Below are 27,856 nucleotides of genomic sequence, written 5' to 3'. Positions count from 1 at the left end.
TTTTTTTTTTTTTTTTAGCACAAACAATGCAACTCCCGCAGCCTTTAGTTACAGGTCACGTTTTGCTGTTGTTGTACTTCTTGCTCTGGCTTAAGATGTACCACTACCCACCGTAGCTCTCTCCCATGGCCTTGTGTCCGTGCCTGACCACCCAGAAAGATGGAGCGAGGTCAAACACTCAGATTTCTTTGTCTCGGGAGACGCGGAGCAAACCCGACTGCTTCCTTTTATTTGTAGCGGCTGTGAAGAGTTTCGGGCAGCATCAAGTACCTAAAACCCGCGCACCTTGGAGCTGTCAGGTGGAAAGCCCGACAAGCTGACACCCACCCAGAAACCCGCAGCGAAAAAAACCAAGGCAAATACAAACGGGCGGGGGAAGGGGGGCGGCAAGGGACAGCCCCAGCGTCAGCCCGGACACGCGTGGCCCGTCCGATAGCCGGTCGCCTCCCTGGCTGGGCCCGGCCGCAGGACGGGGCACCCCTCGCCGGGACCGCGGCCCTACGGCCGGGACCGGGCGTCCCCGCGGCGGGGGCGAAGGGAGGGGTCTCGGTGTCCGCGGCAGCAGGAGCAGGAGCAGCCGCCCCCCTCGCCGCGGCGGACGGAAGAGGAAGTGGCGCCTCTCCGGGAGCCGGCGGCGGTGAAAGGCGCCGCGGCGGGCGTGGGGAGCCCGAGCCCGGCCGAGGCCCTTCCCCGAGCAGGTGGCGGCGGCTGAGGAAGATGAGGGCCGCCGGGCTGCTGTGGGCCGCGCTGTGGGGCCTGCTGCTCCCGCCGGTAAGGGGCTGCGCTGCCCTCGCCGCGGGAGGCGCCGGGGCCCGGCTCCCGGGGCCCGGCCTGGGCCGCGCCGCTTGGGGCGGCCCGGCCGAGTGCGGGGTGGCGGCGGGGCCGCGGGTGGCGGCGAGGCCGACCGGGCCGCCCGTCGCTGCCCCCTCCTCCGCCGGCCGAGGGGCTTCCTCTGTCCGCCTTATCCCCTTGGAGCCGTTCCCCGCAGGGCCCCGACCGCCGCGGGCATGGCCCGCGTAGCTCTCGTCCGGCCGGGCTGGTGTGTGTGTGCCCCCGCCTCCAAGCGCCTCAGCGGCCGTTTGGCTCTGAAGTGTGTCCCGGGGTGGTTTCGGGACTCCCGGGCAAGGCCCCTCGGTTCGCCCCCGCCTCCCCCGAGCCCCTGCCCTCTCTCCTGTGCCCGGGGAGAGAAACGCGTTGGTGGGTCAGTGTAAGACATCTCCCGGGTGCCTGTGTAGAGAAACGCTGGGGTGTTGCTAGAGGTATTTAAATGAGGGTGCTGGGGAAGCTCGTGGTGTGTGTATGTGTCCCGGCTTTTGGCTTGTTCATCAAGTGCTGTTTTGGTTCCTCTCTGGGACATCTTTGCAGCTTCTGTCTGCACACAGGTGTATATTGCTATGGAAATCTGGCAGGTTGCTTTCTGCCTCGTGGGGTAGTGAAATGGGGAAGCCAGAAAGCTCTGTAATCCACTTACACAGCACGAAGCACCTATGTGCATTAAATGGTGCTCTTTTGGTGTTGGGGTTTGTTTGTTTGCTTGCTTGTTCTTAGCATAATTTTTATCTTGTTTTGGTAAGGCAGGATGTAGAATACGTTCCTGTGCAGGAAGTCACCACTGGATATGTTCAAGAGTATATGCACAGCACAGTTTGTTAATGCCTTGGGAATGCCTTCGGGTGAAGTAGCTTGTGTCTCTACGAAGTGCTCCTTTGCTGGCTGTCGTTGGTTGTGTTGGGGTTTTCTAAAGAGTGGCTTTGCTCCTTAACCCAGTGGTTTGCTGCTGATGACAAGGGAAGGGGCTTCTCCTGCCCTCGTGTAAGAGTCCAGGCTCTGCGTCCTGCCTCTTCCTTTGCTCTGCAAATGCAGTTGTAGCAGTGGTGAGCATTAGACCGGGTCATTCAGCCTCAAGAACAGCATCCTGAGACTATCAGCATGGGGAGTCAGTGCTCGGGAAGGACCACTGCTGCTCCCTGAGCGTGCCCCGAGGGAGGGAAGGAGGGACAGTTTGTGTGTGTCACAGGGCTGCTGACAGAACTGTGAAGTGATGCTTGTTCTGTTTATGGCTAGTTTTTTCCTACCTTTTCACATTTCTGTGAGGTTAATGCTGTTACTTGCTACATACAAAATACCTTCTCCTTCTCCCAGTTCTGTACCTTTGAGTTTCTTGTACATCTTGCCTAATCACTAACTGTGATGGATATTGTAAATATAGGCTTGGTTTGGTCTCGGTGTCCACTGGTTCATATAACTTCCAGTATTCTACATGGTGGGGTTACCAATGCACTCCAAAGCTCAACAGTTGGCCCAAGTTTATATCCCTGCAGTGACAGGGACAAGTTAGGAAAAATTAAGAGACAGTATGAGACTTCTCTACCAAAGATAAGGAATTACACAAGAAAAGTTTAAAGGTAGTAAAGGAAGGAAATATGAAGAGGGAACCACTTGTCAAAAATAGGAATAAATTTGCTTGAAGGCGAGGAATTGAAGGTGAGGTTGGGAATTGTGTGTACCTGAACTGAAAGATGATGATGCCCCTTTAGGTAAGGACAGCTGTCACAACTCTGCTCCTCATGGGAACATTTTTATGCTGGAGTAAGTCAGCCTGTGGAAGCAGGTTAATCTTTTCAGGAGCAGTTTTGTGGACACACTCTTAGTCTTCTACTTAAGTAACAAGACTGAAAATGTGCTCAGTAACAGATTTTTACTTTGCATGTATGCTGAGAGTAAGATTTGTTTTGTACTATTCAGCAGCACAACTGACTGCAAGGCCACGTACCCAAACTAGTAGGCCTTGTCTGCTGTGAAAGAAAGATACTGAAGTAATTAGAAAACAATAAAAGTTCAGCTGGATGGAACATCCCCACTGAAATCCTGTTGCAAGTGAGGTGTAGCATGTAGTGTTTCTTTGCATTTTGAACTTCTAAATGCTGGCTTTAGAGCTCAGCAATGAATATGTGAGGGTACATGTCATGCTCTGGTCCTCCCTCTCTCTCCCCCCCGCCTCGTGAGCAAGAATTGTGTTCCCTGATTCATCACCAGAGAAGGGAAGCTGGCCAACAAAACATGTGTGTCAAATAAGCAAGTAATCACTCCTTCTAGGTAGACTTACGCTTGTGTAGCATTAACACTTGATTTCCTCGAACCCAGAAAACACTTAGTATTCTGCTTTGTGAAGCAGAAAGAGCTTTTAATGGATGAAGACATCTGGGGTTTGCACCTGCTGGAAGTCTTTATTGCTTTTAATTTGCCATTAGTTTGTACTTTTAGGTGACTGCACTTAAGAGGGAAGCTTCATAATTTTTGTGCTGATCATAAATCATGGAACAACTTATTTAGCTGACAGCTGAAGAACTGTTCCATGTTAAACAGTTAATGTGCTCAGGCCCTTTGACACAGTTCTCCCAGCAGATGTTCATTCGCTATGGCCAATATAATGGATTCTTCTGAAGAAGGTTTTTTGCTATTCAAACCAGGCAGACATAAACCTCTGAAACAATATTGTCACATGCTTTTCTTTTCTCTCTAGTTCTCACTTGCCACAAAATACTGGTACACCAGTCTGAGGAGAAATGCCTGTATAGCACTGTTAATGATTAGCATTGTATATCTGACAAATATTTGGGGTTTCTCCCCTTACCAGTGCCTACTTCTAGCTTAATATCTCGGTGTTCTTTCAAACAAACCTGGACTTTACAATAGGACTTAATTTTTTTTTAAAAAAATCTATTGATACTTCCTGATATTGAGGTCAGTTTCTCTCTCAAGAAAAACAGTTGAAATGAGATCATCTTCCAGTTTTCTTAAGGTGATGCTTCTTTGAGATACAAATGATGCTTATTTGTTTTCACTACTTTGCAGCTGTAGCTACATCTCATCCTTAGTCTGTTCATTTATCCACTTAGATGCCTGACCTTTACTAGTATATTAATGCTTGAGGAGAAGTATGTATCCCTAAAATTATCAGAAGTTTTAAAATTCATATGTGTTAGTAAATAACAGAAATCATCTGAGGGACTCAGAATAATCTTAAGAGACACCAATATTTCTTAATTACACAAATACTTAAAGTACACTGGTTGATCTCTTTGTGTTTACAATTGTTTGATAAAAAATATCACAGAATCATTCAGGTTGGAAAAGACCCTTGGGATCATCGAGTCCAACCACCAGCCCTACTCTACAAAGTTCTCCCCTGCACCGTATCCCCCAACATCTCATCCAAATGATGTTAAACACACCCAGGGATGGTGACTCCACCCCCTCCCTGGGCAGCCTATTCCACTGTCTGACCTCCCTTTCTGTGAAAAATTTTTTCCTAATGTCCAGTCTGAACCTCCCCTGTTGCAGTTTAAAGCCATTCCCTCTTGTTCTATTGCTAATTACCTGTGAGATCAGCACCAACCTCTCTACAATGGCCTTTCAGGACATTGAGGTCTCCTCAGCCTTCTCTTCCTCAAACTAAACAGTCCTAGCTCCTTCAATCGCTCCTCATGGGATTTTTTTTCTCCAGGCCCTTCACCAGCTTCGTTGCCCTCCTCTGCACTTGCTCCAGCACCTCGAGATCTCTCGGAATTGCCATATAATACCTTTATTAGCGGGCGAAATTCTAGAGTCTGCAAGGAGAGAAAGACTTTAATCCACTTTTCTGTACTTTTAAAATGTCTTTCTATGTAAAATTTTACACTTTTGGGGAAGTACAGAATACAGAATCTGAAATAATTTGTCTGGGTTTCTTAATGGTATTCTGTTTGGTGACATGAACTGTACATGTAACAAATCCATTGTATTTGAAATGAGGATAAGCAGCATTATATGGTGACTAGATTGTTACTAGTTTTCTATCCTTCTCTCAAGCTACCTCTAATGGAATCAATCATTATATAAAATAATTAGTTGAATATATTCCTTTTCTCCTAACAGCTTTTTTTCTTCCTAACAGCTTTTTAGAAGAATGTCTGTATACTGATACTCTGAACTTTGTTTAATTCAGAACACCCTGGTTTGTTGCAGGTAACTGCGGATGAGGGGATCCTGCACGCTTCTGGAAGTGGTATACCTCCAGTAACAAAGGATTACTGCATCATTTACAATTCTAGTTGGATATCTCTTCCAAAGAGCCTGGACAATGCTGTAAGTAGTTTATAATCATAGTCCCTAAGAAAACTAGAACGCAATATGAATTTGGGTCAGCTATGAATGGTCTTCAAAATTTTGAATTAAATAGACACTACATTGAATATTTACCTTTTTGGGTCATGAAATAGGGGTAGAATTATTTATTTTTTTAAAAAATTCTTTTGTAATAGGTAATATGTTATCAGGCTTGCCAGTTGTTTTATACTTCAGAACTCTGGTTATGTTGTATCTGTTAGTCCTCTGTTGGAATTTGAAGCCTGGAAATACCACAGGCTGTGCACTGGATTCCCCAGCATTACAAGCAGTGATTTTTCCTATATGATGAGTTTCTTATGTTTAAATTAGAGCAATAACTGCTGTGAAATTGCGTTTAGAAACAGACAGATATTTCAGCTATACGCTGCTCAAATGTCCCTCAGTATTGCAGGCTGCAGAAACTGCTGCTCTGATTTTATATTCCTGAATTATTAATTCCTTTCTGTTACACCTCTTTCTGGCAAACCTCAAATTAGGGAGCACAGTAATGCAGTCTTCTAGATTAGTTTGCTGTATGAAATTTCCTTCTTTCATCATGTTCCTTTTTCCCTCTTCTGTCTGCAGACTTTCAGGACTCTGGAAAACCTGACTTCTACGGTACTCTGCAGTTCTTCTGAAGTTCCTTCTGACGTAATGAAGGACAAAGCAGTCGCAGTGATGGGAGGAAACTGCACTTTTTTGGAGAAAGCAAGAATTGCACAAAGTTTGGGTGCTAAAATGCTGTTGATTGCCAGTAAATCTAGGCTGGTAAGTTACAAAATACAGTTTTCTTCCGTAGTGAAATAGTGTCTTATCTGTTTGGTCTGCAGTGTTGTGTAGGGTGAGCAGAGAGAAACCCCAACAGCAGAGGACCCTGGCAACGTGTGGGATTCCAGCATGATTCCCCACAGAGAGTTCTGCTGGCGCTACTGCTGTTCCTGAGACTGAGAGGGTCATCCCGAGTTAGCTCTGTGCCACACTTTGTTATATCATCTAAAAATATCATCAGCTGAATTGTATTTTTAATCTGTTCCTGGTATCTTTAATCATGTTTCTGAATGCAAATACTTGTCTTTATCATTCCCCAATTTTAGTGTTCTCTGAACTCCCTGTAATCTTAGACAATATTGTTTTAGATACATATGACAAAAATAAGCTAGGAAGATGTAATCCAAAATTCGAAATAAAAAAAGATGTTTTGAGGTATCTTTACAGATATATCTGCTTTTTTGTTCTCTGTTGCAGCTGCAACGCGTGTACAAATATTTCCAATTTATTAATTTGTGTGATTATAATGAAAGTTAATCTTGTTTTAAAAGCATAGAGAATAAAAATGAGTTTTGATTATCCATTGTAATACTATAAAAGCACAAGAACTTTGTGAATCCAGATGTGTTGGTAGTATCACCTGTTTTGATTTAAGTACATCTGTCTTCATTAACCTTTTGTAAAAGGTGATGAACGAGTGCTGTTCTTTGTTGTGTTTTTTTTTTCTTTTTTCCCCCCCTACGAATACACTGACACTTAAAGGATAATGTGCTTTTAGGGATCTAACCTGCTTTGGAAATAGAGTCAACAGACTTATCACTGGCACTTTCTCTTTTAGCCTACTCTTTCAGATAACAAGACTGATTTTGAAGATGTGACTCTTCCAGTTGCTCTTATAAGATATAATGACATAGTAGATATGCAGCTGGTAAGTAATATAACTTCAGCATGTTATAGTTTGCATAAACTTACGGTTTTGAACAAATAAAATAATTTTAGGTCAGATATGGATGTCTACCTGATTTGAATGTGCATAGATACTGCTTTCAGTTTCACTGAAGAGGATGGATATTAAGTCGTGGAAGTGCTAGTCTTCCTAATTCAGGTTAATTTGAGAGAATGATTAATTAGAACATTAAGGATGGGAAACATAATGCCTACCTGGAGGGAGAGTAGTCTTGGAAGTCTTCCTGCTGAACAAGATAAGCAGCCTTCCAGTAGACTTGTATATAGTTGTGGATGTCTGACATACGTCAAGAACTACAGCCCGGGAGGGCTGTTCCTTTAGCACAGAAGCTAGAACAGTTGAGCTTGTATCTACTGGCGTGATACCCTTCAGGCGAGCAGTACATTAGGTTGGACCTTGAGGAAGATGTGAGGGGTTTTTTGTCCTTGCCAGATGATGAACGCTCTCTTTATATAGCATGACAGCATCTGTTACAGAGCAGTTGGGCAGTATAGTTTGAGTTTCTGCTGCTGAGTTCATAGTGAGATGCCAAGTGTGTGTCATTAAAATGTGGCAGTTGTGGTAATCTCCTACACTTTAAGCAGGGGAGTTTTGTTTTGGGGGTATTTGGAGTTTGTTTTCCTTCATTAGGATACAGAATATTGCAGAGGGTTTTAAAGAAAACAGTATCTTTTCTTTGGTGTTGCTTTTTCTGTTGTTTTGTTGTTGTTTTGGGTTTTTTTATTTAGTGTTAAATAGCTTTGCTCGGCAGGAGTTGCACTGCACATGTTTTTCTGTGAATAGCAGAGGCTAGCGCTAACCTGCGTAGTCTTAGCTTCTTGGATTGAATTTGCAAGCTCACTTCACCATTTCTGCTCTTAATCTTCAGAGCTGCCATGGGAGGTTGTCTTAGGTAAGTATGCAAACTGAAACCATGCCTAGATGTATAGGACTTTGGTTGTTTACTGTCTGTTCCCATTAAAGATTGGTTCTTGCCGAGTATTGACATGACTGAAGGTTTGTGGTGACTGTCCTCAGTCTGCCATAGTCTTGATGAATACTGTGTTTTGATTTGGGTTGTCCTCTGTCTTCAAATTTGTTTGCCCAAGTAAGACAAGTGTTGTTTGCTTAGATGAGTGGCTTTAAGGTGTGCCCTACTAACAGGAAAGGGAATTAGGGTAAGGCTAGATCCTAATTTGTTCTGAATCTTTCTCTGCACCACTATATCACCTAGTGCTGCTTGAGGTGGTGTCATGTAGAATCCCTTCTGTATAGCTTTAGTAATTCACCAACGTAACTTTGCTGGTGTATTAGTGTGACAGATGATGTCTCATACTGCTGTTGAATCAAAGAATTTGGTTTTGTCGTATAATGTGGCTGCCCTCATAAAAGTAGTGAGGATCACAACCTAAACTACAAGTGATCCTTTCCTAGTTCTGATGTAGTTTTTGCCAAAGCCTTCTGTCATGTCGCTGGCAGCTGTTGTTTTGAATGATATGTGCTGCTTAGAAGCTGGCAGCCATTGTACTCTTCCTATTACAGTTGTATTTCTGTTTCAAGTCTTTTCAAGGCTTCCAACTTTCTCCTTTTATTTAGAAGAGAGAGACGGCACCAGTCTGAGGGTAGCTAGTTTGTATAACCATTCTTTCTACTTAGAAGACTTAATCTCTGTTAGCTTTCACCATGCGAGTCAGATACAGTATGAGTCTTGATACCAATATCAGAGCATTACAAACCTTTTAGTAAGTGGACAGCTCTCTTGCAGGGGAGTTATCTGATGCCATGTGTTTGATTCTAGTGCTCCCTGTGGTGGAAGCTGAGACTTTGCAAGATTTTAGTGAAGACCAGAACAAAAGGAAGCAATCACTCTAGATACTAATGTGCATTATACTTTTATAAGATTTATGAAACTTAAAGGAAAAACTGGATCAAGACATGTTGGAATCGAATATGAAAAATGTACAAGCCTTTAGGTTTCTTGGGCTTTTTTGGCACTTTTTTGTGTCTGTTTTTCTTTACTTGGGTTTTTTTTACATACAGGATGCTGTAATTTGAGTAGGGTTTTTTGCTTTTATCTAATGTTATGTTCCACTTTGTAGTACTGCAGTGTTTCACTAGGATTAAATTTTCTTTCATGTTTTCTGAACTTCCATAACTTCAGGGAAGGGAATGATTCTGACTTCCTTAGCCTGCAGTAAGGTTAATAACTGTAATTAGATAATTCAGATGCTGAAATGAATCAGCTTTCTTCACATATGGCCAGTGTATTTCACTACACTACTCAGCTTCCCATTCTGCACTGCCAGTTTGATCTTCCTGTAGCCAAACCTGCCTGGCGCGTTCATCTCCTCTCCTGCTTTTATCCCACATGCAGGCTGTTAACAAGTCTGTTTTTCTGCTGCATTTCTGAAGTATATTTTCACTGCAGGATTCCTTTAGATGCCTTGGCTTACTTTGACTACAACAGCAAACCTTTCTTCCCTACCACCTTCCATTTCCTGTCAAATTATCATGCTTTCCTTGTTTCTGAAGTCTCACCTTTCAGTCAAATGGAAGCATCTTGGTTTTGCTTTCAAGATTTTTGTATAATTCTGTATCAGTTATGTCTGCATTCCCTCCCATCTTCTTCAGTGTCCTTCAGCTGATTTTTTTTTTTTTTACTTTGGTCTTAACTTTTTTAAGTGGTGTGAAATTGCTTTCTTTTGAATTAATCTCAAGTCATGTTTGTGTAAAGCTGTTGGTAAATAACTTTCTGCCACCTTGAGTTTTTACTGTGTCCTGTCTGAAGCATTGTGCCTGCATCTGAACTGTGAGTTTTGTGGTTTCAAGAGCTAGAGGTAGACCTCTGCTGATATCTCAGTGGACCTGTGAGTTTGTATTTCAAGTTGATTGACTCGGATGTGCTTTCCTAAGAGCAGATGTCTTTGATAGTACTTGGTGTATTTGGGGGATGAAAAGCATTTGGGCTAGAGGCACAACTTCGCAGAAGTGTTGAAAGAAAGCAAAGTTGTACCTTTTTGTCTTGTGGTATCCGTATGTTTCCACAGCAGTAGTAATATGGTTGTTTTCAAACTTGACCATCCTGAAAAGTAGCATAGAAAGCATTGCTTCTTTACAATGACCAAGGCAAATATATGGGATGTCTTGTGCAGCAAGTTGCAAACTTTCTCTCAGCACTGTGTAGGTTAAGAGCAGGAAACCATGATGTGTATCTTGCTGGAAAATAAGCAATATAATTTGTTGTCCTTATGAACAAACTTTGTGTGTTATTTTTCAGACACTTGGAAATGAAGTTAATGTGACTCTGTATTCACCACCTTTGCCAGTGTTTGATTGCAGTATGGTTGTCATCTTCCTAATTGCTGTGTTTACAGTGGCACTAGGAGGCTACTGGAGCGGAGTAGCAGAACTGTAAGTTTGATAAACGGAACTGCTTAAATTACATGGACTATAAATTTTGTGAAAACTGTCACTGGTCAGTGAGAAATTATGTTCTCTTAGGTTGATAGTTGAAAAATTAGAAGATCTAGGTGCAATTAGCAGCTTTTCCATTAAATGCTTGAGCACTGCAACCTTTGAAAAATCACCGTAGGTCTTTGAGGAACCTTGATTCTAAAAGTCCCTGAGGGATCATGCAGCTCTTGGGAGAAGGAATGAGTTAACGTTTTGACAAATTACCAATTACTCAGTAACTAGGGTACCTTATACTCCAGTATCCATGATAGAAAGTAGATATTTTAACAACACCTTTAAAATCAGTGATCCAAGAGGTACATATGTAGTTGTATGTAGTGTCTGCATTGACGGGGATCAGTACAACTGCTTGATCCCAGCTGGCTGTGCAGCACCTCTGGGATGTCTCTGCACCGCACTTGTCACTAGGAGCACTGGGGAATGCAGTTCAGTTGTGTCTGGGTGGCTCCAGACAGTAAGTCTGACCAGGCTTACCTGCTTCAGCTTTGTGTGTTATCTGGTGGAGCAACAGAGCTGGGGCGACAGCAGCTCTAGGGCTAGGCAGGGGCAAGGAGGCAGCAGCAGTCCCTGTGCAGTGAAGGGGAGGAAGTGTAGAATGTGGCAAATACAGGGAAGCAAGGGGTTGTAGGGTTCCTACACTGTGCTTGAGGGGTGTGCAGCTTTGGGTAGTGAAGTGAAGCGTGCTTGATGCACCAAACTGTTTTTAGTCTGGGATTAAGCTGGATATAACTGGCCTTTCAGAGCATGGTGTTATTCTGCAGTATTTCTTAGATGTCTGCATATGCTGAATGGGCCAGTGTGCATTGCTACCTAGGGCATCCCATTCTCAGTGGTGGCCTAGTGTTTTGCTCCCCAGAACAACAGGGAGTGGATTGTATGTGATGATAACAGCTTCCTCTTTCCCACTAGTTATGCAAATCTAGTGACTTTAAAGAGATGAAAGAAGTAAGAGGGGGGGGCTGTGTGTTTCTTTTTTTAAAGGTTGGATCTCATTATGCTTCTTCACCCTGCAGTGCTATAGGGTGTGGTGGCTGCACTGAATGCTAAAATAACAAAGTGTGATGCTGTCTCCCATGTTGAAAAATACCTAGATGTAATTACACTAAACTCGTTAAATGCACTTTCATAAATCTAGGGTGAGCTTTTTTTTTAAAGCTGCTTATTCAAAGCATGTCCTCTGAGAAGGTGATTCATCTAACAAAGTGCCTTACTCCTGTGGGTTTTTCTCTTTTGAAGGTAGCTGTTTCAGTGCTGAATTCAGCATTTTGTAGGTAGGTCCTGGGATTCGTCAGGAACATGCTATCTGATGGGCAAGTCACACTAGCGTCTGTAGTAAAGAGTGGTAGGGCTATCTGCTCAAAGAACAAACACAACAATTTAAGTCTCCTTATTTTGCATGGTGAGGTATAAATATGGAGTATGTATGCACAGAAATCTTACTCCCAGTGAAAATCCCCAATTACACCCCCTCTCCTTCACTTACTCTCTAATTAGGAGGTGTAAGGGTAAAAGAACTAGTACTTAGCTAGCTTCATTCTAACATGAATGGGTTTTGCAGACACTTAATGTCTGTAGTTGAGGTTTTAAAACAGTGTGTAATACCCATGATTTTGATTTATCATATTTATCAGATTGACTACACTTAGCCCGAGAAATTTTGTAGTCGGAAGTGATGTGCTAATAGAGTTGAGTGCGTGCATCCTGAAAAGGAGTTTAAGAGCTTTGATATCAGACTACTTTTCCTCACATGGATCAGGGTTTTGGTTGGGGATACTCCTTAAAGTTGGCAATCACCACGCAACTGGAGAGGAGGGCAGTTAAGAATCTTTTCCTCATGATCTATGCTAGGTTAGAAGTGTATGTCTCCACTAAAAAATGGAGAGAAACTCAAACAATAAACTTACCATTTTTCTGTATTTTTAAGTCTAATAATGATATGAAGTATTAGACTGAAATGCTGTCAGTTTAAATGTTTTATAACCAACAGTTCTGGTCATAGTAAAATGTTTTCATAATCTCTCATCTGAGGTAAATGTATTTGTCATTTTCTTAATACAGTGAGAATTTGAAAGCAATAACAAGTCCTGGGGAGAGAGAAACAAGACGGAAGAAGGAAGAAAACGTTACTTTCACCCCTGTAACAGTTATCTTGTTCGTTGTCATCTGTTGTGTCATGCTGGTCTTACTTTATTTCTTCTACAAATGGTTAGGTAAGAAACAATGGATAATCTCATTTGACTTACTTTTCATCATGATCTTATTAGCTGTCTTAAGTCTGAAAAGCTAGATTTCTAAAAGAAGTTAATGTAATTTTTTTGATTGTCTCCCTATGTACGAGTTGAGGGTTGAAAAGATGTAGCTGCTACTTAGAGAGAAGCTTTCTTCTCTCTTACAAAGGCTGCCTTGACAGTGCTTATTCTGCATGAAGTAACATAGAGGAGAGGTGACTAGCAACTAGTAAAAAAAGTATATGATGTATGTCGATGTTCTTGGGAGGATGGCAGTGACAACTTAGTAGTGTTTAGAGTGAAAGCTTTTTGTATTTGTATTGCTACGTTGACATTGAGTTTGTTGTTGCAGTGCCCTAATTAAAAGTACCAGGTGAAATGGTATTACCATAATGAAATAAACTCAAGCATACTAGCAATAATGAAGTTCTCAAATTATGCAATTCCACTAAAATATAGTTTCCAAACTTTTCGTTGACTTTTTTTTTCCCCTGCCCTCAAACCATGCAACCAGAAAATGTACGCTGTTTTAAATGACACCTTTTAGTACGAACAATGTAACTTTCATTCTGAAAGCCTCCTAAATTCACTCCTTCCCAGAATTTGTTATGTTAACCTGCTGCTTCTGCAAAATAAACTGCATCATCCTGACTTCTGATTTTGTTTAGTTTTTGGTATCTTGACTATGGGCAATGCTACCTCTGCTGAACTTGACCCACTAAAAGACTGATGAACTTTTTAATGTGATGAAAAGGTTTAGGTTAAAAATGTCCAGTTTACTCCGAGATGTTTCAGATGAGATTTAGAAATCACAGCATCATCTGTGTTTGGATGGCCGGGCCCAAAGAGTTGGGGTGAACGGAGTTAAATCTGGTTGGCGGCTGGTCATGAGTGGTGTCCCCCAGGGCTCGGTTTTGGGGCCACTCCTGTTTAACATCTTTATTGATGATCTGGATGAGGGGATCGAGTGCACCCTCAGTAAGTTTGCAGATGACACCAAGTTGGGTGGGAGTGTTGATCTGCTCGAGGGTAGGGAGGCTCTGCATTGAATTGCTTGAGCGTGTCCAGAGAAGGGCAACAAAGCTGGTGCAAGGTCTGGAGCACATGTCGTACGAGGAGTGGCTGAGGGAACTGGGGGTGTTTAGTCTGGAGAAGAGGAGGCTGAGGTGGGACCTCATTGCCCTCTACAACTACCTGAAAGGAGGGTGCAGAGAGCTGGGGATGGGTCTCTTTAATGAAGTCACAAGCGACAGGACAAGAGGGAATGGCCTCAAGCTGCACCAGGGAAGGTTTAGACTGGATATTAGGAAGCATTTCTTTCCAGAAGGGGTTGTTGGGTGTTGGAATGGGCTGCCCAGGGCAGTGGTGGAGTCCCCATCCCTGGAGGTGTTTAACAGTCGGTTTGACATAGTGCTGAGGGATCTGGTGTAGCTGGGAACTGTCAGTGTGAGGTTAATGGTTGGACTAGATGATCTTCAAGGTCTTTTCCAACCTAGATGATTCTGTGACATAGAGACTGATATATGTTCAGACTGACCTCTTCAAGTCAGGGTGAAGGTGCTTCAAAACCCAGTTACATGGTGCTGGGAGAATGCATGAATTACAAACAATCAGGAGTCTCATATGAAATTTCTTGAAGGTAAAGAAGCTGTTATCATGGTATGACATGCTGTCTCAGGGAAAAATATATTTAATTAAAAACAAGCAGTCAGCACAAAGCCAGTTGCAAAGCTGGGCTCTGTGATGGAGTTCTCTGTATCTCTTTTTGTAAGTATTCAGGCATTATTTGTTCTGCATTGTTGCCTCAAAATTTGAGATTCCCTAAGCAGCTGATTTCTTACTGACTTCAGAGGAACCTGTTGTGCAAAACTTCTTGTTTTGCCTGTTGGGGGCTTAACGGATCATAATGGCGCATGTTCTTGGTTACAACTATAAAATCCACCTTTCTTGCCTGGTTTTTTTCGATAATTTCCTTATAGGTATCAGAATTGCTTTCTAGCCAGACCTTCACTACCGAAAAAAACCCAAACCAAACCCCAACTAGCAAACAACTAGTTTTATTGTTTGTCCACATTTCAGGGTGTTTATGATAACTTAGAATACACAATATACTATAAGTTAGAACATGGAATACAGGGTTTTTTCTAACCAGGTGGTTCCTGACTACATAGAAATTTTTGGAAGGGGTGGGATATTTAGTATCTTAAAATGCCACCTAAATCATCAGTCAGATCTTGGGGATGCTGAAATTTTTATGCATAAGCAAAGTGATTAAAGGGAAAATTTGAAGTGAGGAGTATCAGAAATTAAGAAGGCTGATAGTTGTAAAATAGCACTTTGGTTTTAGTCATAATCAAATAAAAGTATGTGAAAGCAGTAACATATGACATGTTTCTTCTTAAAGGGAGGAAAAATTTAAATGTAAAATAACAAAAAGCTTTTGAATTCAAAAATTTCACAACTTAGGTCTTTGCTTGATGAGAACTCTTGCCATGGCAGAGACACTCAGAATTCAGCACTTTCTGTAATCAGCTGACTATAGTCTCCAGAGACTGTATTGAGCAGTCCTATAACTGTTAACAGTTTATATCAGATGTGTATTGTTGTGTTTGATTCCTGCTTCCTGTTTTTTTTCTATTGTATTTTGTCACTGATTCTCATCTTCTTTCTATTCAGTGTATGTTATAATATCAGTCTTCTGCTTGGCATCTGCGATGAGTCTATACAACTGTCTTGCAGCTTTAATAGGAGAAATACCATTTGGGCAGTGCAGGTATTGTACACCTTTTCAATTATTAATAAATGTAAGGTTTCTTTTGGTTATTTTCTGGTTGCCACTCAATGTAGTGTCAAAATATGAGAACAGTTTGACAAATTGTTTCCTGTTTGGGTTAGTGTGTGGGATTGTTAAAAAAGAAAATTATAAGCTCCTTTAATAAAGGTATCCATAGCATAATCAACAGTTAAAATAGTTTTGTGGGAGATTTGCTGCATTACCTGTGATTATAGCAACGCTTTCAAATAAACTTGAAAGGCTCTGCTTGGCCCTCTGAGCTCAGTTTTATGAAATTGTGATTGCCTGGAGGGTATGCTCACTTTGTTCATCAAGGGACTCTGTAAGGGGGGAATCCTGCACATTTGATCCCGTTTTGAGCAAGTACTATGCTATTAGCAACCTGTGACAGACCAAGTTTTAACTTTTTCTTGCAAAGGCAACACCTTGCTTGTGTCTTCTGTGGTAGAAGTTAGTGGTTACAGTCCTAACTCGGGTAGTGTGTTATCAGTGTAGAGATAGTCTCTTCTTACTACTCTGAGTTAAATATCCTGGAGGTAGTGAGTATGGGAATGTCCCTGTTTATCTCCCCTGTATTTTCACTTTTAGAAAAACCCCTAATATTTAATGCAACAAACGGTTCTTTTCCCCATAAGAACAATGCTTATAAGCTCGGAAGCCTAAGATTATGTTTGCATGTTACTTAGTACATGACATTAGTGCCAGGTGATCCAGTAGCCCGTCAAAGGTAGAGATCAGGTAGAAAAGACAACAGGTTTTGTGTAAGCTGCAGGACAGGCATTAGTTCTGTCAGTTAATATCAGTTCAAGAACTGTTCCAGAAAATTGAGCAGGCAGTGGAAACAGATATTGGCTCACAATTTTGCAGTACACAGTTATTCCATTTTTAATCTTGTATTGCGTGTCCTAAAATTGATTCTTCCCCAACACCACCCCTTTCTGGAATTATTACATCACTGTCCCTTGCTGACATAATTCCATTGGCATAATTGTTACATGACAGAAATGGATTAAATAAATTTCTCTGCTTGATGCCTTCCCTGGATGTGTTTGCTAAAATGAGGACTGGCCGTCAAAACCCAACTTGGCTTGCTGTCTGTGGGTATATTTTAATGCAGCCCAGAGAAAGACTGGTACTGCAGTTGCAAGAATAATGCCACTTGAGTCTGGACAGAACAAATGGGCAAAGGAGAAGCTCTCAGGATGAGAACTCCTTGTCATCTTAAGGACCCATGATAGCACAGGCATGTGTTTTGGCTGTTGCAGGCTTACTTTTAAAATTTAATTATTTTCTTTTAGGATTGCATGTTGCAACAAAAACATTGAAGTGAGGCTTATTTTTCTTGCTGTATTCTGCATAGCAGCAGCTGTTGTCTGGGCAGTGTTTCGAAATGAAGATAGGTAAGTGATGCATTCTGACTTAAAAGAGTAATATGAATAAATGTCACTAATGAACTTCCCATCATATTAACTAATCCTGGAGCATAGCATCCTTCTAAACTCCAGTGCTGATTTAAAATAAGTCATGAAAGTATTTATGAAGCTTAACAAGCATGGGAATAATGGAGAACAAAGCTATACAAATGAACTGTGTGGTAATTTGAAGTTAGAAAAAAATATGAAGAAGAGGAAGAACTAGCTTGATTTGCTAATGATTGCCACAGTAGAAAAAAAAAAAAAAAGTGCAAGAATAGCATAGGGACCATAGGACCTATGCTTCCTGTGGTCCAGTGGAAGCACAGGACCACAAATACACAAATGTTATAGTACAATCCTCAGTAACATCTGGCTCCAGATGTTAGGTAGGGCTTCCTATCAAGCGAGCAGTCATACAAGTGAACACCAAGGCCTTGTTATGGGCTCTGTTCAATTCATCTCTCTAGTACGCTTACAAAGAACAGTTACCCAGTTATGTTCAGAGGCTAGTGTAAATTGACCATCTTGAAACTAGTAGTTTTGTGATTTTGGTAGGAATACTGTCTAAAAACTAATTTCTTGTTTCCCAATTCATTTTGCAATCTTGCTATTTCCAGCAAAATCTAAAATCATTATTGAACTTAGATTCCAGCAGTAGTTTGAACATAGTGTAAAAATGTGTTTTTATTTTTAGGTGGGCTTGGATTTTGCAAGATATTTTGGGAGTTGCTTTCTGCCTAAACTTTATTAAAACACTGAAAATGCCCAACTTTAAGGTACTGTGAGTTGCTTACCTTAAAGTATCCTGATGCCATGAATCTGTAAGTTTAGTGTCAGGAAGTAGGTTTTCAACACTCAAATATATATTAAAAAAAATCTTTACCATTTTTAATAATTATTGCAAGAAATTAATCCTGTTCTAAATGTTATGCCAGAATAAAAACATGGGGGGTGGGAGTTCTTGTTTTGGTGTGTGGTTTTTTTTTTTGTTTTAAAAAAACCCCACGGTGGTACAGTAATGGTACCAGAATCTAGCTATGCAGTCCTTGAAAACCTACAGTAATATTTTCTTCTTTTTTTGCCAGTCCTGTGTGATACTTCTAGGCCTTCTCCTTCTATATGATGTGTTTTTTGTCTTCATAACACCATTTATCACAAAGGTATGTCTGTGAATTTACCTTTAAAGTAAAAACAAAAATGTTGTTTGGTCATTGGGGCAGTATTTTTGTCAAACAGATTAGTGTTGTCAGTATTCTTGATTCAGAAATGCTGACTTGCTTTTTCTTTTTCCTCATTTAAGACATCAGTGGCCTGAATTTTCATCTTGTATAGGCCATGGAGCATAATGCTTGTGTAGGTGCCATAAATGTTGTTAAATGGCTGAGTTTTCAGCAATCACGTGGCCAAAAGTAAGCTGTCCCCAATTGTGTGACAGCGTGATGATGAGAAATTACTGTCCTCCAGTTTTCTTCCTTTTGCTTTTAACACCTGTGTATCGGAACATGCTCTAGTACTTTCTGCGGTGCTCATTTGCAGTTTAATATGACCTGTATGCAAGCGTACCTTCTTTTATTTTGAAGCAGAAAGCTCGTGGCAGAAACAGCTGACACGTTTTTATCTAAACTTCCGGCTACATCTAGTGGATTTGTTGTTTGGGGTTTTTTTAAGTAGTTATTTTAGGCTGGACTACATGTTTTTAATGCAAAACAATACTGTATAATACTGTACGATACTAGAGCATTCTTTTCGATACTGAATTGTAAGATAAGGTACAAGCAGTTTTTGTAAATGTATGAATGTTTTGGTATATTAAACCACTAACTTTTGAAAAATAACCTTAATTTCAGAATGGGGCAAGTATAATGGTTGAAGTTGCAGCTGGTCCTTTTGGAAACAGTGAAAAGGTATGAACAGTTGTTTTAATATGTGCAACATAAAAATACTGACACTGCGTAGCTAATTCATAGTGTGCTTTTCGGCATAACTTTCTCACAAAATATAGCCAGCTTCTGCTATTTTCTTTTAAGTATTAAATACCTGTTGACTTGGGTTTGATCCTAGAATGATGGAAACTTGGTGGAAGTCCCTACTGAACGCTCAGCTCCCCATGAGAAAGTAAGGATTGTATTTCAGATACTGGATTTTTAAATGATTCCCTCTGAAAAGACTATTCTTTTGGGGAAAACCTGACTGTCCAAATTTCTCTTCAGGGCCTGGATATCATTGATCAATATTCTAGAGTTAGGTTAATAATCCAGACTTGTTATTCCCATTGTACGGTTAAATGTTGTTTTAACTTTTTTTTTGGTGTGTGTATATTATTTGTAAATCTGAAATTCCATCTTAGCTGTTGACTTAAGCTTTATCCACTCTGTGTATTGGTTTCTGGTTTTTACTTCAGGTTCTACCTATTTTGAAGTTCTGCATTAACAATAAATTAATATAAAACTGTTTATTAATTTAAGCAAACAAAAAAAATCCAAAACACCAGGATGCTTTAGATTAGATTTATGTGGGCTTCTGAAATACTGTTTTACAGTTACCTGTGGTTATTAGAGTGCCTAGACTTGAATACTCTGCATCGACACTGTGTGACATGCCATTTTCATTGTTGGGTTTTGGAGACATTATTGTCCCAGGTGAGCAAATGTTTTTGGCAATTTTAACTTATGATTAAATATTTTTGGGTTTGATTCTCAGCTGACTTATATTAGAGTTTATTCTACAAAGTTAACTACTAAATCACATGCAGCAGTTTGCCTTGATCTGTCAGTGCAGAATACAACAAAAGCCACAATATAAGAAAGCTTAGTATATTACAGAACACTTAAATAGGGAAGGCTTTTTGCTTTTGTATTGCACTGTATTGTGTAAATACGAGTCCCACAGATAAATCTAGTTGTCAGTATTAATTAAATCTCATTGAAATCTCACAGAAAGCAAGTATTCTGTGACTTCATAGTATTTTTATATCCTAGACTACCTAATTAGAGGTGAGGTAACGGAAAATGTATTATCAAGTTTTTCCATCTTTCTCAGAGAGCTGAATTTTGCCGTGGTTGGAGTCTTGAGCAAATTAATTAAGTCAGGCACAAAGTACCATCTCGTGAACCGCGTGCAGGCAAAACTGTTGATTGTTAAGAGCGAGCGTTAAAATCCTATTGAAGAAAAGTTTTAAAACTACGTTGTTACTATTCTGTATTAGAAAATGGAAAATAGCATAATGTAATCAGCTTGCTTAAAAAAACAAAACCTTTAATACCAGTCTCACTTGGCTCATATTTCCATTATGGTTTTGATTTTCAAGACTTACTGTAGGGTTTCTTAAACTGGTTCTTAGCTTCCATAAAAGAGAAAAAGATAACATACAGTAATGGGAAGTCTTACTATAAATTCTTTCTGTGCTGCTTTGATTTGGAGGATTGGGGAGAAAAAAAAAAATGGCTAAATATTAATCTCTTTTTTTTTTTTTTCTTCAAGGGCTTCTGGTTGCCTATTGTCGAAGATTTGATGTTCAAACAAGTTCCTCTTCTGTATACTACATTTCCTGTACAATAGGTAAATCGTGATATTTCAGAAATATTAATCTTCATGCAAGCTTTTTTTAAATGACAGAACTAGATGGTTTTCTTCAGGTAAAGGTTCAATGTTGTCAAGATGCTCTTTATAATCTCTTTTTAATGTGCCTGGCCATATTTAAGGTGAGTATTCTTTATGGTAGTCAGTTGCTTTGAGAAAGACTGCAAATACAGAGCAACCTAATGTTCCTCTTCAGTTATATGAACAAGGAAGATATTACTTTAAAAAAAAAAAAAGGCTTACTAAATGAGTGACTTAATTTAAAAATTCACCTGTTCTTGATTGTGCATGTATAAATATCTTTTTATAGCTTATGCCATTGGCATGGTGCTGACTTTCATTGTTTTGGCATTAATGAAGATGGGACAACCTGCGCTTCTCTATCTTGTACCATGTACACTCATTACTAGCTCGCTTGTCGCTTGGAGGCGCAAAGAGATGAAGAAGTTTTGGAAAGGAAGCAGTTACCAGGTAGGCTGGATGCCTTGAGTATTTTGTTGTTAATTCCTTTGAGTATATGCTTCTCTCTAAGTACTTGGTAATATATCGCCCACAATCCAATTTTCGCTAGTCTTCATGTTATCTTCTGGAACTAATAAGGAAAACGAGTCTTTACTCTTAGAATATCTTAGTCTAGTAGTTGACATGGCAGAACAAATCTTAAAGGAGATGAAATAGCTGGTTCAGTGCTCGTGGAAAAAAGTAATTTGTTCTCTTTTATTTTCTTTGAAATGTTTTTTAATGTTTTAACATTCCTCAGCTATCCCTTGATGTGGTATAACGTGAGTCACTGAACTAAGCATGCAGATTCCAATCTGCACTAGTCCTGTATTAAGAGCCAGTTCAAAAAAGTTGGTGATCAACTAGAATTTTAGAAATTTTTCCATGCATCACTGGTGTCCTGTGTCATCAGGATTACATGGAGCATTCAGCAACAAAATAGCTGGGTGGTTATGTAACTTGTCTCTCACAGCACACACTGTGTGCCTTGGGTATTCTGCATTTCCCCTTCGGTTATCTCTAGCACTATCCAGGAATTGCTGTCCTTAAAATCCCACCAGCTGTCTGCCTCTGCCTGTTGACGTGTGTGTTCCCCCTGGTTTGACTTGCTGCAGTAACCGAGTGTGCCAGTAGCCCTTGTGAGCTGGCATTTATCATAAGATAGACCAGTCTTAAGATTATGCTAAACTTTAAGACCTAAAGTCCAGTATTGTTTGAATTCAGAAACTATGACGTGTATCTAGACTGTGTTGAACTCAGCTCAGAGAACGGATAGTCTGTTGCAGTGGGAGGTGGGTAACATGAAGTTGATGGTGGAAAGGAGGCAAGGTTTAAGGGGAACAATGGAAGTCGAGGTGGTGGTAATTCTTGTAAATGTAAAACTGCACAGACGCAGCTCCTACAGTGTTATCAGCTAAATGCTACCTTTTATTGATCTAACTAATACTCTACACCTGCTTCAGCTGGAGGCTGGCTAGGTATGAAATTACTCAGGACATCTTCAGCTATAACTAGCTATCCTGTCTTTTTGTCTACAAAAACAACTCTTCTTCTTTCACAGGTCCAGTGAGTAGAAATGTTTCCCTGTAGGTCAGAATGAATTTGGCTTACTGTGCATTTGTATATAAATTGGTGACTGCTATTCTAACATAGGCAGTGTCGCATATATGAAGCCCAGTAACTGGGTCTGTTGGGGGGAAGAAGCTTTGCAATTTATTTTCCTCACTTGAGTCCTGAGTAAGATTGGCCTAAGTAAATCTGGCAACTCTCTTTTAGTGACAAAAATTTCTTGTGCTTCTCATAGCAAAACTCATACTTGGAAGAATTATGTTGCCATAGTAGTTATTTCATGTCCTTTCAACTGGTTTCTTGAAGGATTAAAACTGCTCTGAACTTCAGCTTGTTTTGAGGTCAGATGACTTCATTTCTGGCACAATTTAAAATGTTGATTTCCACCCCCACTCCACCACCCTTGAGTTAGACTTGTCTGTGATTGAACACCTCTGTGTAACTTTACTAACTCCTATTTTTCTATAACTTTCTGAAGAACTTCTTCTATATTAATTTTTTTCCGGCGGGTGTTATGCAGGTTGCTGTCTCAGAATGCTGCAGTGTTGATCTTTCTCATATGTTGTCCTCCTCACATAAAGCTGTATTTTGAACTGTCCTTACTGAACTTAGAAACAATCAAACCCTCACGACCCCAGGGTTGAAATCTCCAGCTTTCAGTGCTCATTCTGAGGAAGAAAGATACAGAAAGTTAACAGAAGACTATTTTTTGCTACAACAATGGTAATTTGGACTGGAGCAGAGCTACCCCATTGACAAGGGTGACCAGACTTCTGTAGAGCTTTGCTTTGTCCTCATCGGAACAGAGAAATCTTACAGACTTGTCAGAGCAAAGCATCTTAAGAATAGGGGTACAAGAGCATGTACAGTCTATAAGGTGACTAAACTTCATGAATGCTGCTGTTTGTTTATAGTCCATTAGTTAGCTTTTTTGAGTTTGGGGTTTTTCTGATTTTTGTTGTATATGATTTTAATAATGAAATGAATTTTATTTAGGTATCGGACTCCTCCAGGACGCCTTTGCTACAAGGTGTGATTATGGCCTTCTTTTAATGCAACTTTATTAATTATCTTATCGTTTCTTTTTTCTTTTTTCCCCTCTGCTGCTTCTTTTTGTTCTTTTTTCCGTCTATCTTCTTTTTAATTTTTCTGAGTAATTCAGTGGAAGAGGGTAGAAGTGAAGACAAGCTATAAAGCTATTTTTATGCTTAGGGGGATTTTTTTCTTTCTTTAAAGGAATACAGGAAAACTTAAGTACCAATAGATCTATGATTCCTAAGCCTGAAGGCAGGCTTTGTATGGCTCTCTATAATCTCCCAAATCCCTGGGAGTTTCCTCAAATATTTAGAATTGGTGTTAGTTCCTCTACTGTTCCCTATATGGAAGTCCTTCACCTAATTTTTCTGTGCCACTGCATTGACATCAAAACCTGGTTAGTGCTAAACAACAATTTTTATGGTCTCTGTTTAATGTTCAGCATTATAATTTGCCTTTAATAATCATGTCTACAGTCCCTCTATCATCTTACTACTCAACAGTGTATTTTATCCCGTACTATCTGCAGTGCTTGCGGTGGGATAGGGAGCAAGGATTCAGACCAGCTTTTGTGGACTTGCTGCTATACAGCTTCTAGACTGCAGAGATGAGGGTATAGCTCATGACTGCTAACACTGATAGTATTTCAGCTGTCTGCTGTCTCAAGCACAGCATGGAGAGAGCAGTGCAAGCTTTCAAATTTCAACTCCTCGCAGAATTTAAGCATTTAAATACAGTCTTGAATTATAGTTGGCAGTCTAGCATTATACATCTATTTATAAAGCGTAGCTTGTCTGCCCTATACACTGAAGACAATTGGGATGGTGAACTCTGCCTGAATGTGTCTTAAATTCTGAACTAAAAAGTACTTTTCTCATTAGCTAATTTCTACTAATAAATAGTACTTTAACAATTTAAGTCTTATTAAAAAGCCTTAATAATAAATTAGCTACAAACCCAAGAAGAGGTTAGGAAGTGGGAGGACTTGAGTGCAAATTAAAATCAGATGGCCAGACTGTATTTTTATAACTTAAAATTCTTCTGTTCTGCTGTGTGCACTCAAGTTCTTGGACAGGATTGTTAAAATCAATTTTTCAGTTTCTTCTTTATACATATGGGAAATACTTGACTCCCTAAGATAGCTCTGAGGTCCCATGATTCATAGCTGCAAGCATTTCTGTTTCTGCATAATGATGCAGGCTTAAATTCTAGTTATGCTGTGTGTGGCTTTTTTTATGGAGTAGTCTTGAGCTGTAATGAATTGCTGCACAGAAAAACATTTTAACTATTCACTGAAGCACAGGGATTTCTTGGGAGAGTCATGTACCTACTTTCCTACCACCAAATGGGCAGTATTGCTGCTGTGAAGTGTGTAATAAATGTTTTTCTAGGTTTCCTGGATTGCTTCTATTCCTCATGTATGCCTGCATGATAAACTAATTTGATACTTACTTCCCAGTTACTGATTTAATTTAAAAATGCTATTTGCTTTTTGTATCAGTACAATCTAGGAGATCATTTTAGTAACATCACGAAAACTCTAGTGGACTAATGCAACTTTGAAGTCTTCTAGACAGAATAGTCTTGCAACTTTTTAGACCTTGTCAACTTGAAGTGTTTAGCAAGCTTTCTTATCTCTCTTCGAAATAATAAATCAACAGATTTGTCATTGGCATATTACACAGCAGGCACCTGCTGTTTAGTACTGTAATTTAAAACATTTTTAGATACTTGCAAATTCATGATAGCAGTAAATTAAGAAGTTATGTGAATGCAACATCATCAGAGTGACTCTTGCAGGCAAGTGTGTGCACAGGTACTATGTCCTCTTTTACAGGCAGGAGTTTATTGCCATTTCTAGTTTGGCTCTGTGTGTGGTTTTTTTGGGGGGTTGGTTGTTTTTTTTTGGTTTTTAATAGTTCACCATGTTAGGAGATAGCTTTGTAACTAAAATATGTTTATGTTTAACTGATCTTGACACACCCCCCCCTCTTAAAAACTGTCTGGAATTCATATGTGGAAGAAAAGCTTCTGAATCTCTTCCATTTTAAAAATGTTCATCAGATCTCCACAATGTACGATCTGATTGCTTTGGCTCTTTTGAAGCTTGAAACAATTTTGTCCAGGATTTTAGCATGGTGCCTTCATCTTGCTGCTGGTGGTTGTAAAGATTCCTGCAGCTTCTGCTGAGGCTTCGAGGAAGGGGTTGTCCTGAGAGAACCTACAACTGGGATGCATTTGTGGAAGAAGCTGCTTAATGCAATCAGACTTTTAGAAAGGCATCTGTTGTCCCTGACTTCAAGTTGTGGGCTATCCTTCTTCAATATGGTGGAGAGATTAGAAATGGGGTGGCTGGGGTTTTTTTTGGGGGGTAGCCTTGTAACATCTGTGTATGTCAAAAAAACCCAAACACCTTTTATGCTCTACTAACCATTGTGGTTTTAAAGTTAACTTAAAAATCTGATATATTAAGCAGAGACTCTAAAATTTAAATACAGGTGGTATCTCCAGCATAAGTGCATTTTGTGCTACTTACCTTGTCATAGGTACTTACCTTACCTTTGACTGGGATACACTGAATTGTTGCCAATAGTGTTTGTTAACTCTTCCTTCTGGAAGCATCTTGTCAATTTAATAGGGAAGCATTTTATGAAAATGCTTACCAGAACTACCTTCTCTATGCCAGCTGTTAGATGATCCTCCCTAGGGTAAAGGAAGATACATGGCATTACTTGATGTAATGTGGTACTGTGGGGGCTTTATTGTTGTTTTTTCCTGGAAACAAATCCTTCAATCCTCATTCACAATGACAGTCTGACTTCTGTAATTGTAGGGAGTGTTTTGCTTTGGGTGACTTTTGATGTGGGTTTTTTGGTCACAGTGCCAGGGGAAAGTTCTAGATACACTGAAGTGAATGCAAGGTTGTCATTAGCACAGGAGCTTGGTATTCACTGCTGGACTGTGTGTGCTACTGCTATAACTCAGTTCTTAGGTGCACTGCCAAGACTAGTGCCTGCCTTAATTCTGACACAAGAAGGGAGGGATGTGAAAGACCTTTTCTGGTTTTAGTCAGATTGATACTGTAGTCACTAGGCTCTCCTAAGCCTTACCTAAGTCCCAGTGACTTCTCTCTGCCTTAGAACTGTCATTTCAATTTACTGCTCAGGATGTTGGTGCATCTGGATTGGGAAACAGCTTGTTTAAGCAAACTGGCTTTTCATAAGGTATGTTTGCATACCTTGCAATGAAACAATTGTGTTGGCATCAAAGAAGGTATGGCACAGAGGTGGGTCATGGCTAGAGAAGAAGAGAGAAGTCAGTGGAGCTACTCTCTTTGCCCTATATATAGAGTTAGACCACACTAAAGTGCATATGACACAACAGTGTCAGAGCCTGGCTTTGTCTTGCCAAGGATCCTCCAGTGGGTGCTAGTAAGACAAGAAAGCAATCGTGTCCTCATCCCATGCAAATCTGCCCAGTTTAGAACCCATGTGGTGAGCAGCTGTTTTACAGAAAGACAAGGAGCCTTTTACTACTAGGCAGGATATGCCACCATGGAAGAACGTATGTAGGGTTTTCTACCTTTTGGTGCTGAAAGCGTTATGCCCTTGTCCTAATAATCCTGTCATGCTGGGCATATGAATTCCTTGACACATTCTGGTTTTCAGCATTAGTTCTGCTACTTCTGCATCTCTGTCTCTGGTGGTCAGCTATCAGAACTGCCCAATCCTTGGCCTGTTAATTACGCTTAATTCTGAACCCCTCAAACGGATGGGTCTCAGTTTGTCATGCTAACAAATGTGTGTATCACCTCTGTAATATATTCCATGCCTTGTCCCAGGGAGGAAACCAAAGCCTTCATTGCCCTCTAGCAATACAGCGGTGGATAGGGAAACAGGCTGCTTTTTAGTCAGGAAAAGTACAACGCTTGTTGTCTTGTGTTATCAGATGAACTAATCAGTTACATTAATTGCAAAGTATAATCAGTCTATATAACAATCTGGTTTAGGTTCTCTTCTGTTGCAGGACTTTGCAATACCATTTCCTTTATCCTTTTTAAAATAAAAGGAAAATTTACAAAGAAACGTTGCCGTGTAGTAGTTTTTACGAACTGTAATATAGCTAGTCTTTACAATCGTGAAAAGAGAAAGCTAGTCTTTTCTGTTCAAGCTATTGCTTGCTACCTGTAAATGTTAAGTAGGATCCTAGGGTCTATTTCCAGTTCTGCAAACCATGTCTTTGAAAAATTTGCTTAACCCCAGTTGTTTTATTTTGTTCTTTGTATTTCATAATTGAGACACTTTTGACTCATCAGTTTAATTTCTTGTAGAGGACCTGGATCGTTGGTCGGAGAATGTTTTGGTAGTGAAAAGCATTAGCTGAGAGAGCTCTGACTATTTGGCTTGAATACTTTTCTGATCTGTAGAGGACTTACTATCTGTATGCTGCTAAAATGCACTCTAACACATGTTTAATTATATTTCTCTTAGCTAACAAATGCTTTGGACCAATGGGGGGAACACAGTATTTCTTTATAAAGAGACATCTCTTCTTTTTTTTCTTTTTACGTTTAGATGATGGAACACCTAGATTATACAGGAAATGAAGAAAGCACAGCAACAGCCAGTGAACAGCCTGGAGGACAATAACATGTAGGATCCTGATTTAAAATAGTATTCAAAGTTTCTACAAATGAATTACAGTAAATTTGGTGAACATTTACAGTAGAGTATTTCCTACTCTGTGTAAAAGGGTTTTTTACTCCCGCACCTATATTTTTATGGAAAATATTGTTAATAACATAAAAGTAATCAAAATAGACTTGCATTTTTACAGCCAAACCCTAGCTAGTAAAACCGTGCCTTATTTCGATTTAAATAAAAGGATGTTTTCTATGCAA

At 40.1% G+C, this 27,856-nt stretch overlaps 1 protein-coding gene across 5 annotated transcripts; it reads left to right on the top strand.

Moving 5' to 3' along the window:
* Positions 1-256: 256 nt before the first annotated feature.
* SPPL2A (signal peptide peptidase like 2A) lies at positions 257-27,856 on the top strand. 5 transcript variants are annotated; one of them, XM_074880116.1, is made up of 17 exons: positions 257-771; positions 5,008-5,127; positions 5,734-5,916; positions 6,755-6,844; positions 10,140-10,273; positions 12,395-12,546; positions 15,241-15,337; positions 16,657-16,758; positions 17,468-17,549; positions 17,859-17,933; positions 18,621-18,677; positions 18,835-18,888; positions 19,313-19,412; positions 20,254-20,331; positions 20,663-20,823; positions 22,157-22,262; positions 27,531-27,856. In XM_074880116.1, exons 1-16 carry the CDS (start codon positions 718-720, stop codon positions 22,223-22,225), a joined length of 1,608 nt encoding a protein of 535 aa, XP_074736217.1. In that variant the 5' UTR covers positions 257-717; the 3' UTR covers positions 22,226-22,262; positions 27,531-27,856. The 5 variants fall into 5 exon arrangements, with proteins under 5 accessions (XP_074736217.1, XP_074736218.1, XP_074736220.1 ...); XM_074880117.1 differs by lacking the exon at positions 22,157-22,262 and adding an exon at positions 22,918-22,951 and having other exon boundaries at positions 260-771; XM_074880119.1 differs by lacking the exons at positions 18,835-18,888; positions 22,157-22,262 and adding an exon at positions 22,918-22,951 and having other exon boundaries at positions 262-771.

This window comes from Strix uralensis, chromosome 11 (assembly GCF_047716275.1).
Source record: "Strix uralensis isolate ZFMK-TIS-50842 chromosome 11, bStrUra1, whole genome shotgun sequence".
NCBI classification, from domain to species: Eukaryota; Metazoa; Chordata; class Aves; order Strigiformes; family Strigidae; genus Strix; species Strix uralensis.
The sequence above is the reverse complement of the archived record's forward strand: the minus strand, read 5'-3'. Positions and strand labels throughout refer to the sequence as shown.

Bases quoted from the DNA above. Each gene is read 5' to 3' on its own strand.
- SPPL2A (XM_074880115.1), top strand. From the start codon at position 718: ATGAGGGCCGCCGGGCTGCTGTGGGCCGCGCTGTGGGGCCTGCTGCTC. The intron at 12,547-15,240 runs GTAAGAAACAAT...CTTTCTATTCAG, and splicing joins TTTCTTCTACAAATGGTTAG to TGTATGTTATAATATCAGTC. The intron at 18,678-18,834 runs GTATGAACAGTT...GTTTGATCCTAG, and splicing joins CTTTTGGAAACAGTGAAAAG to AATGATGGAAACTTGGTGGA.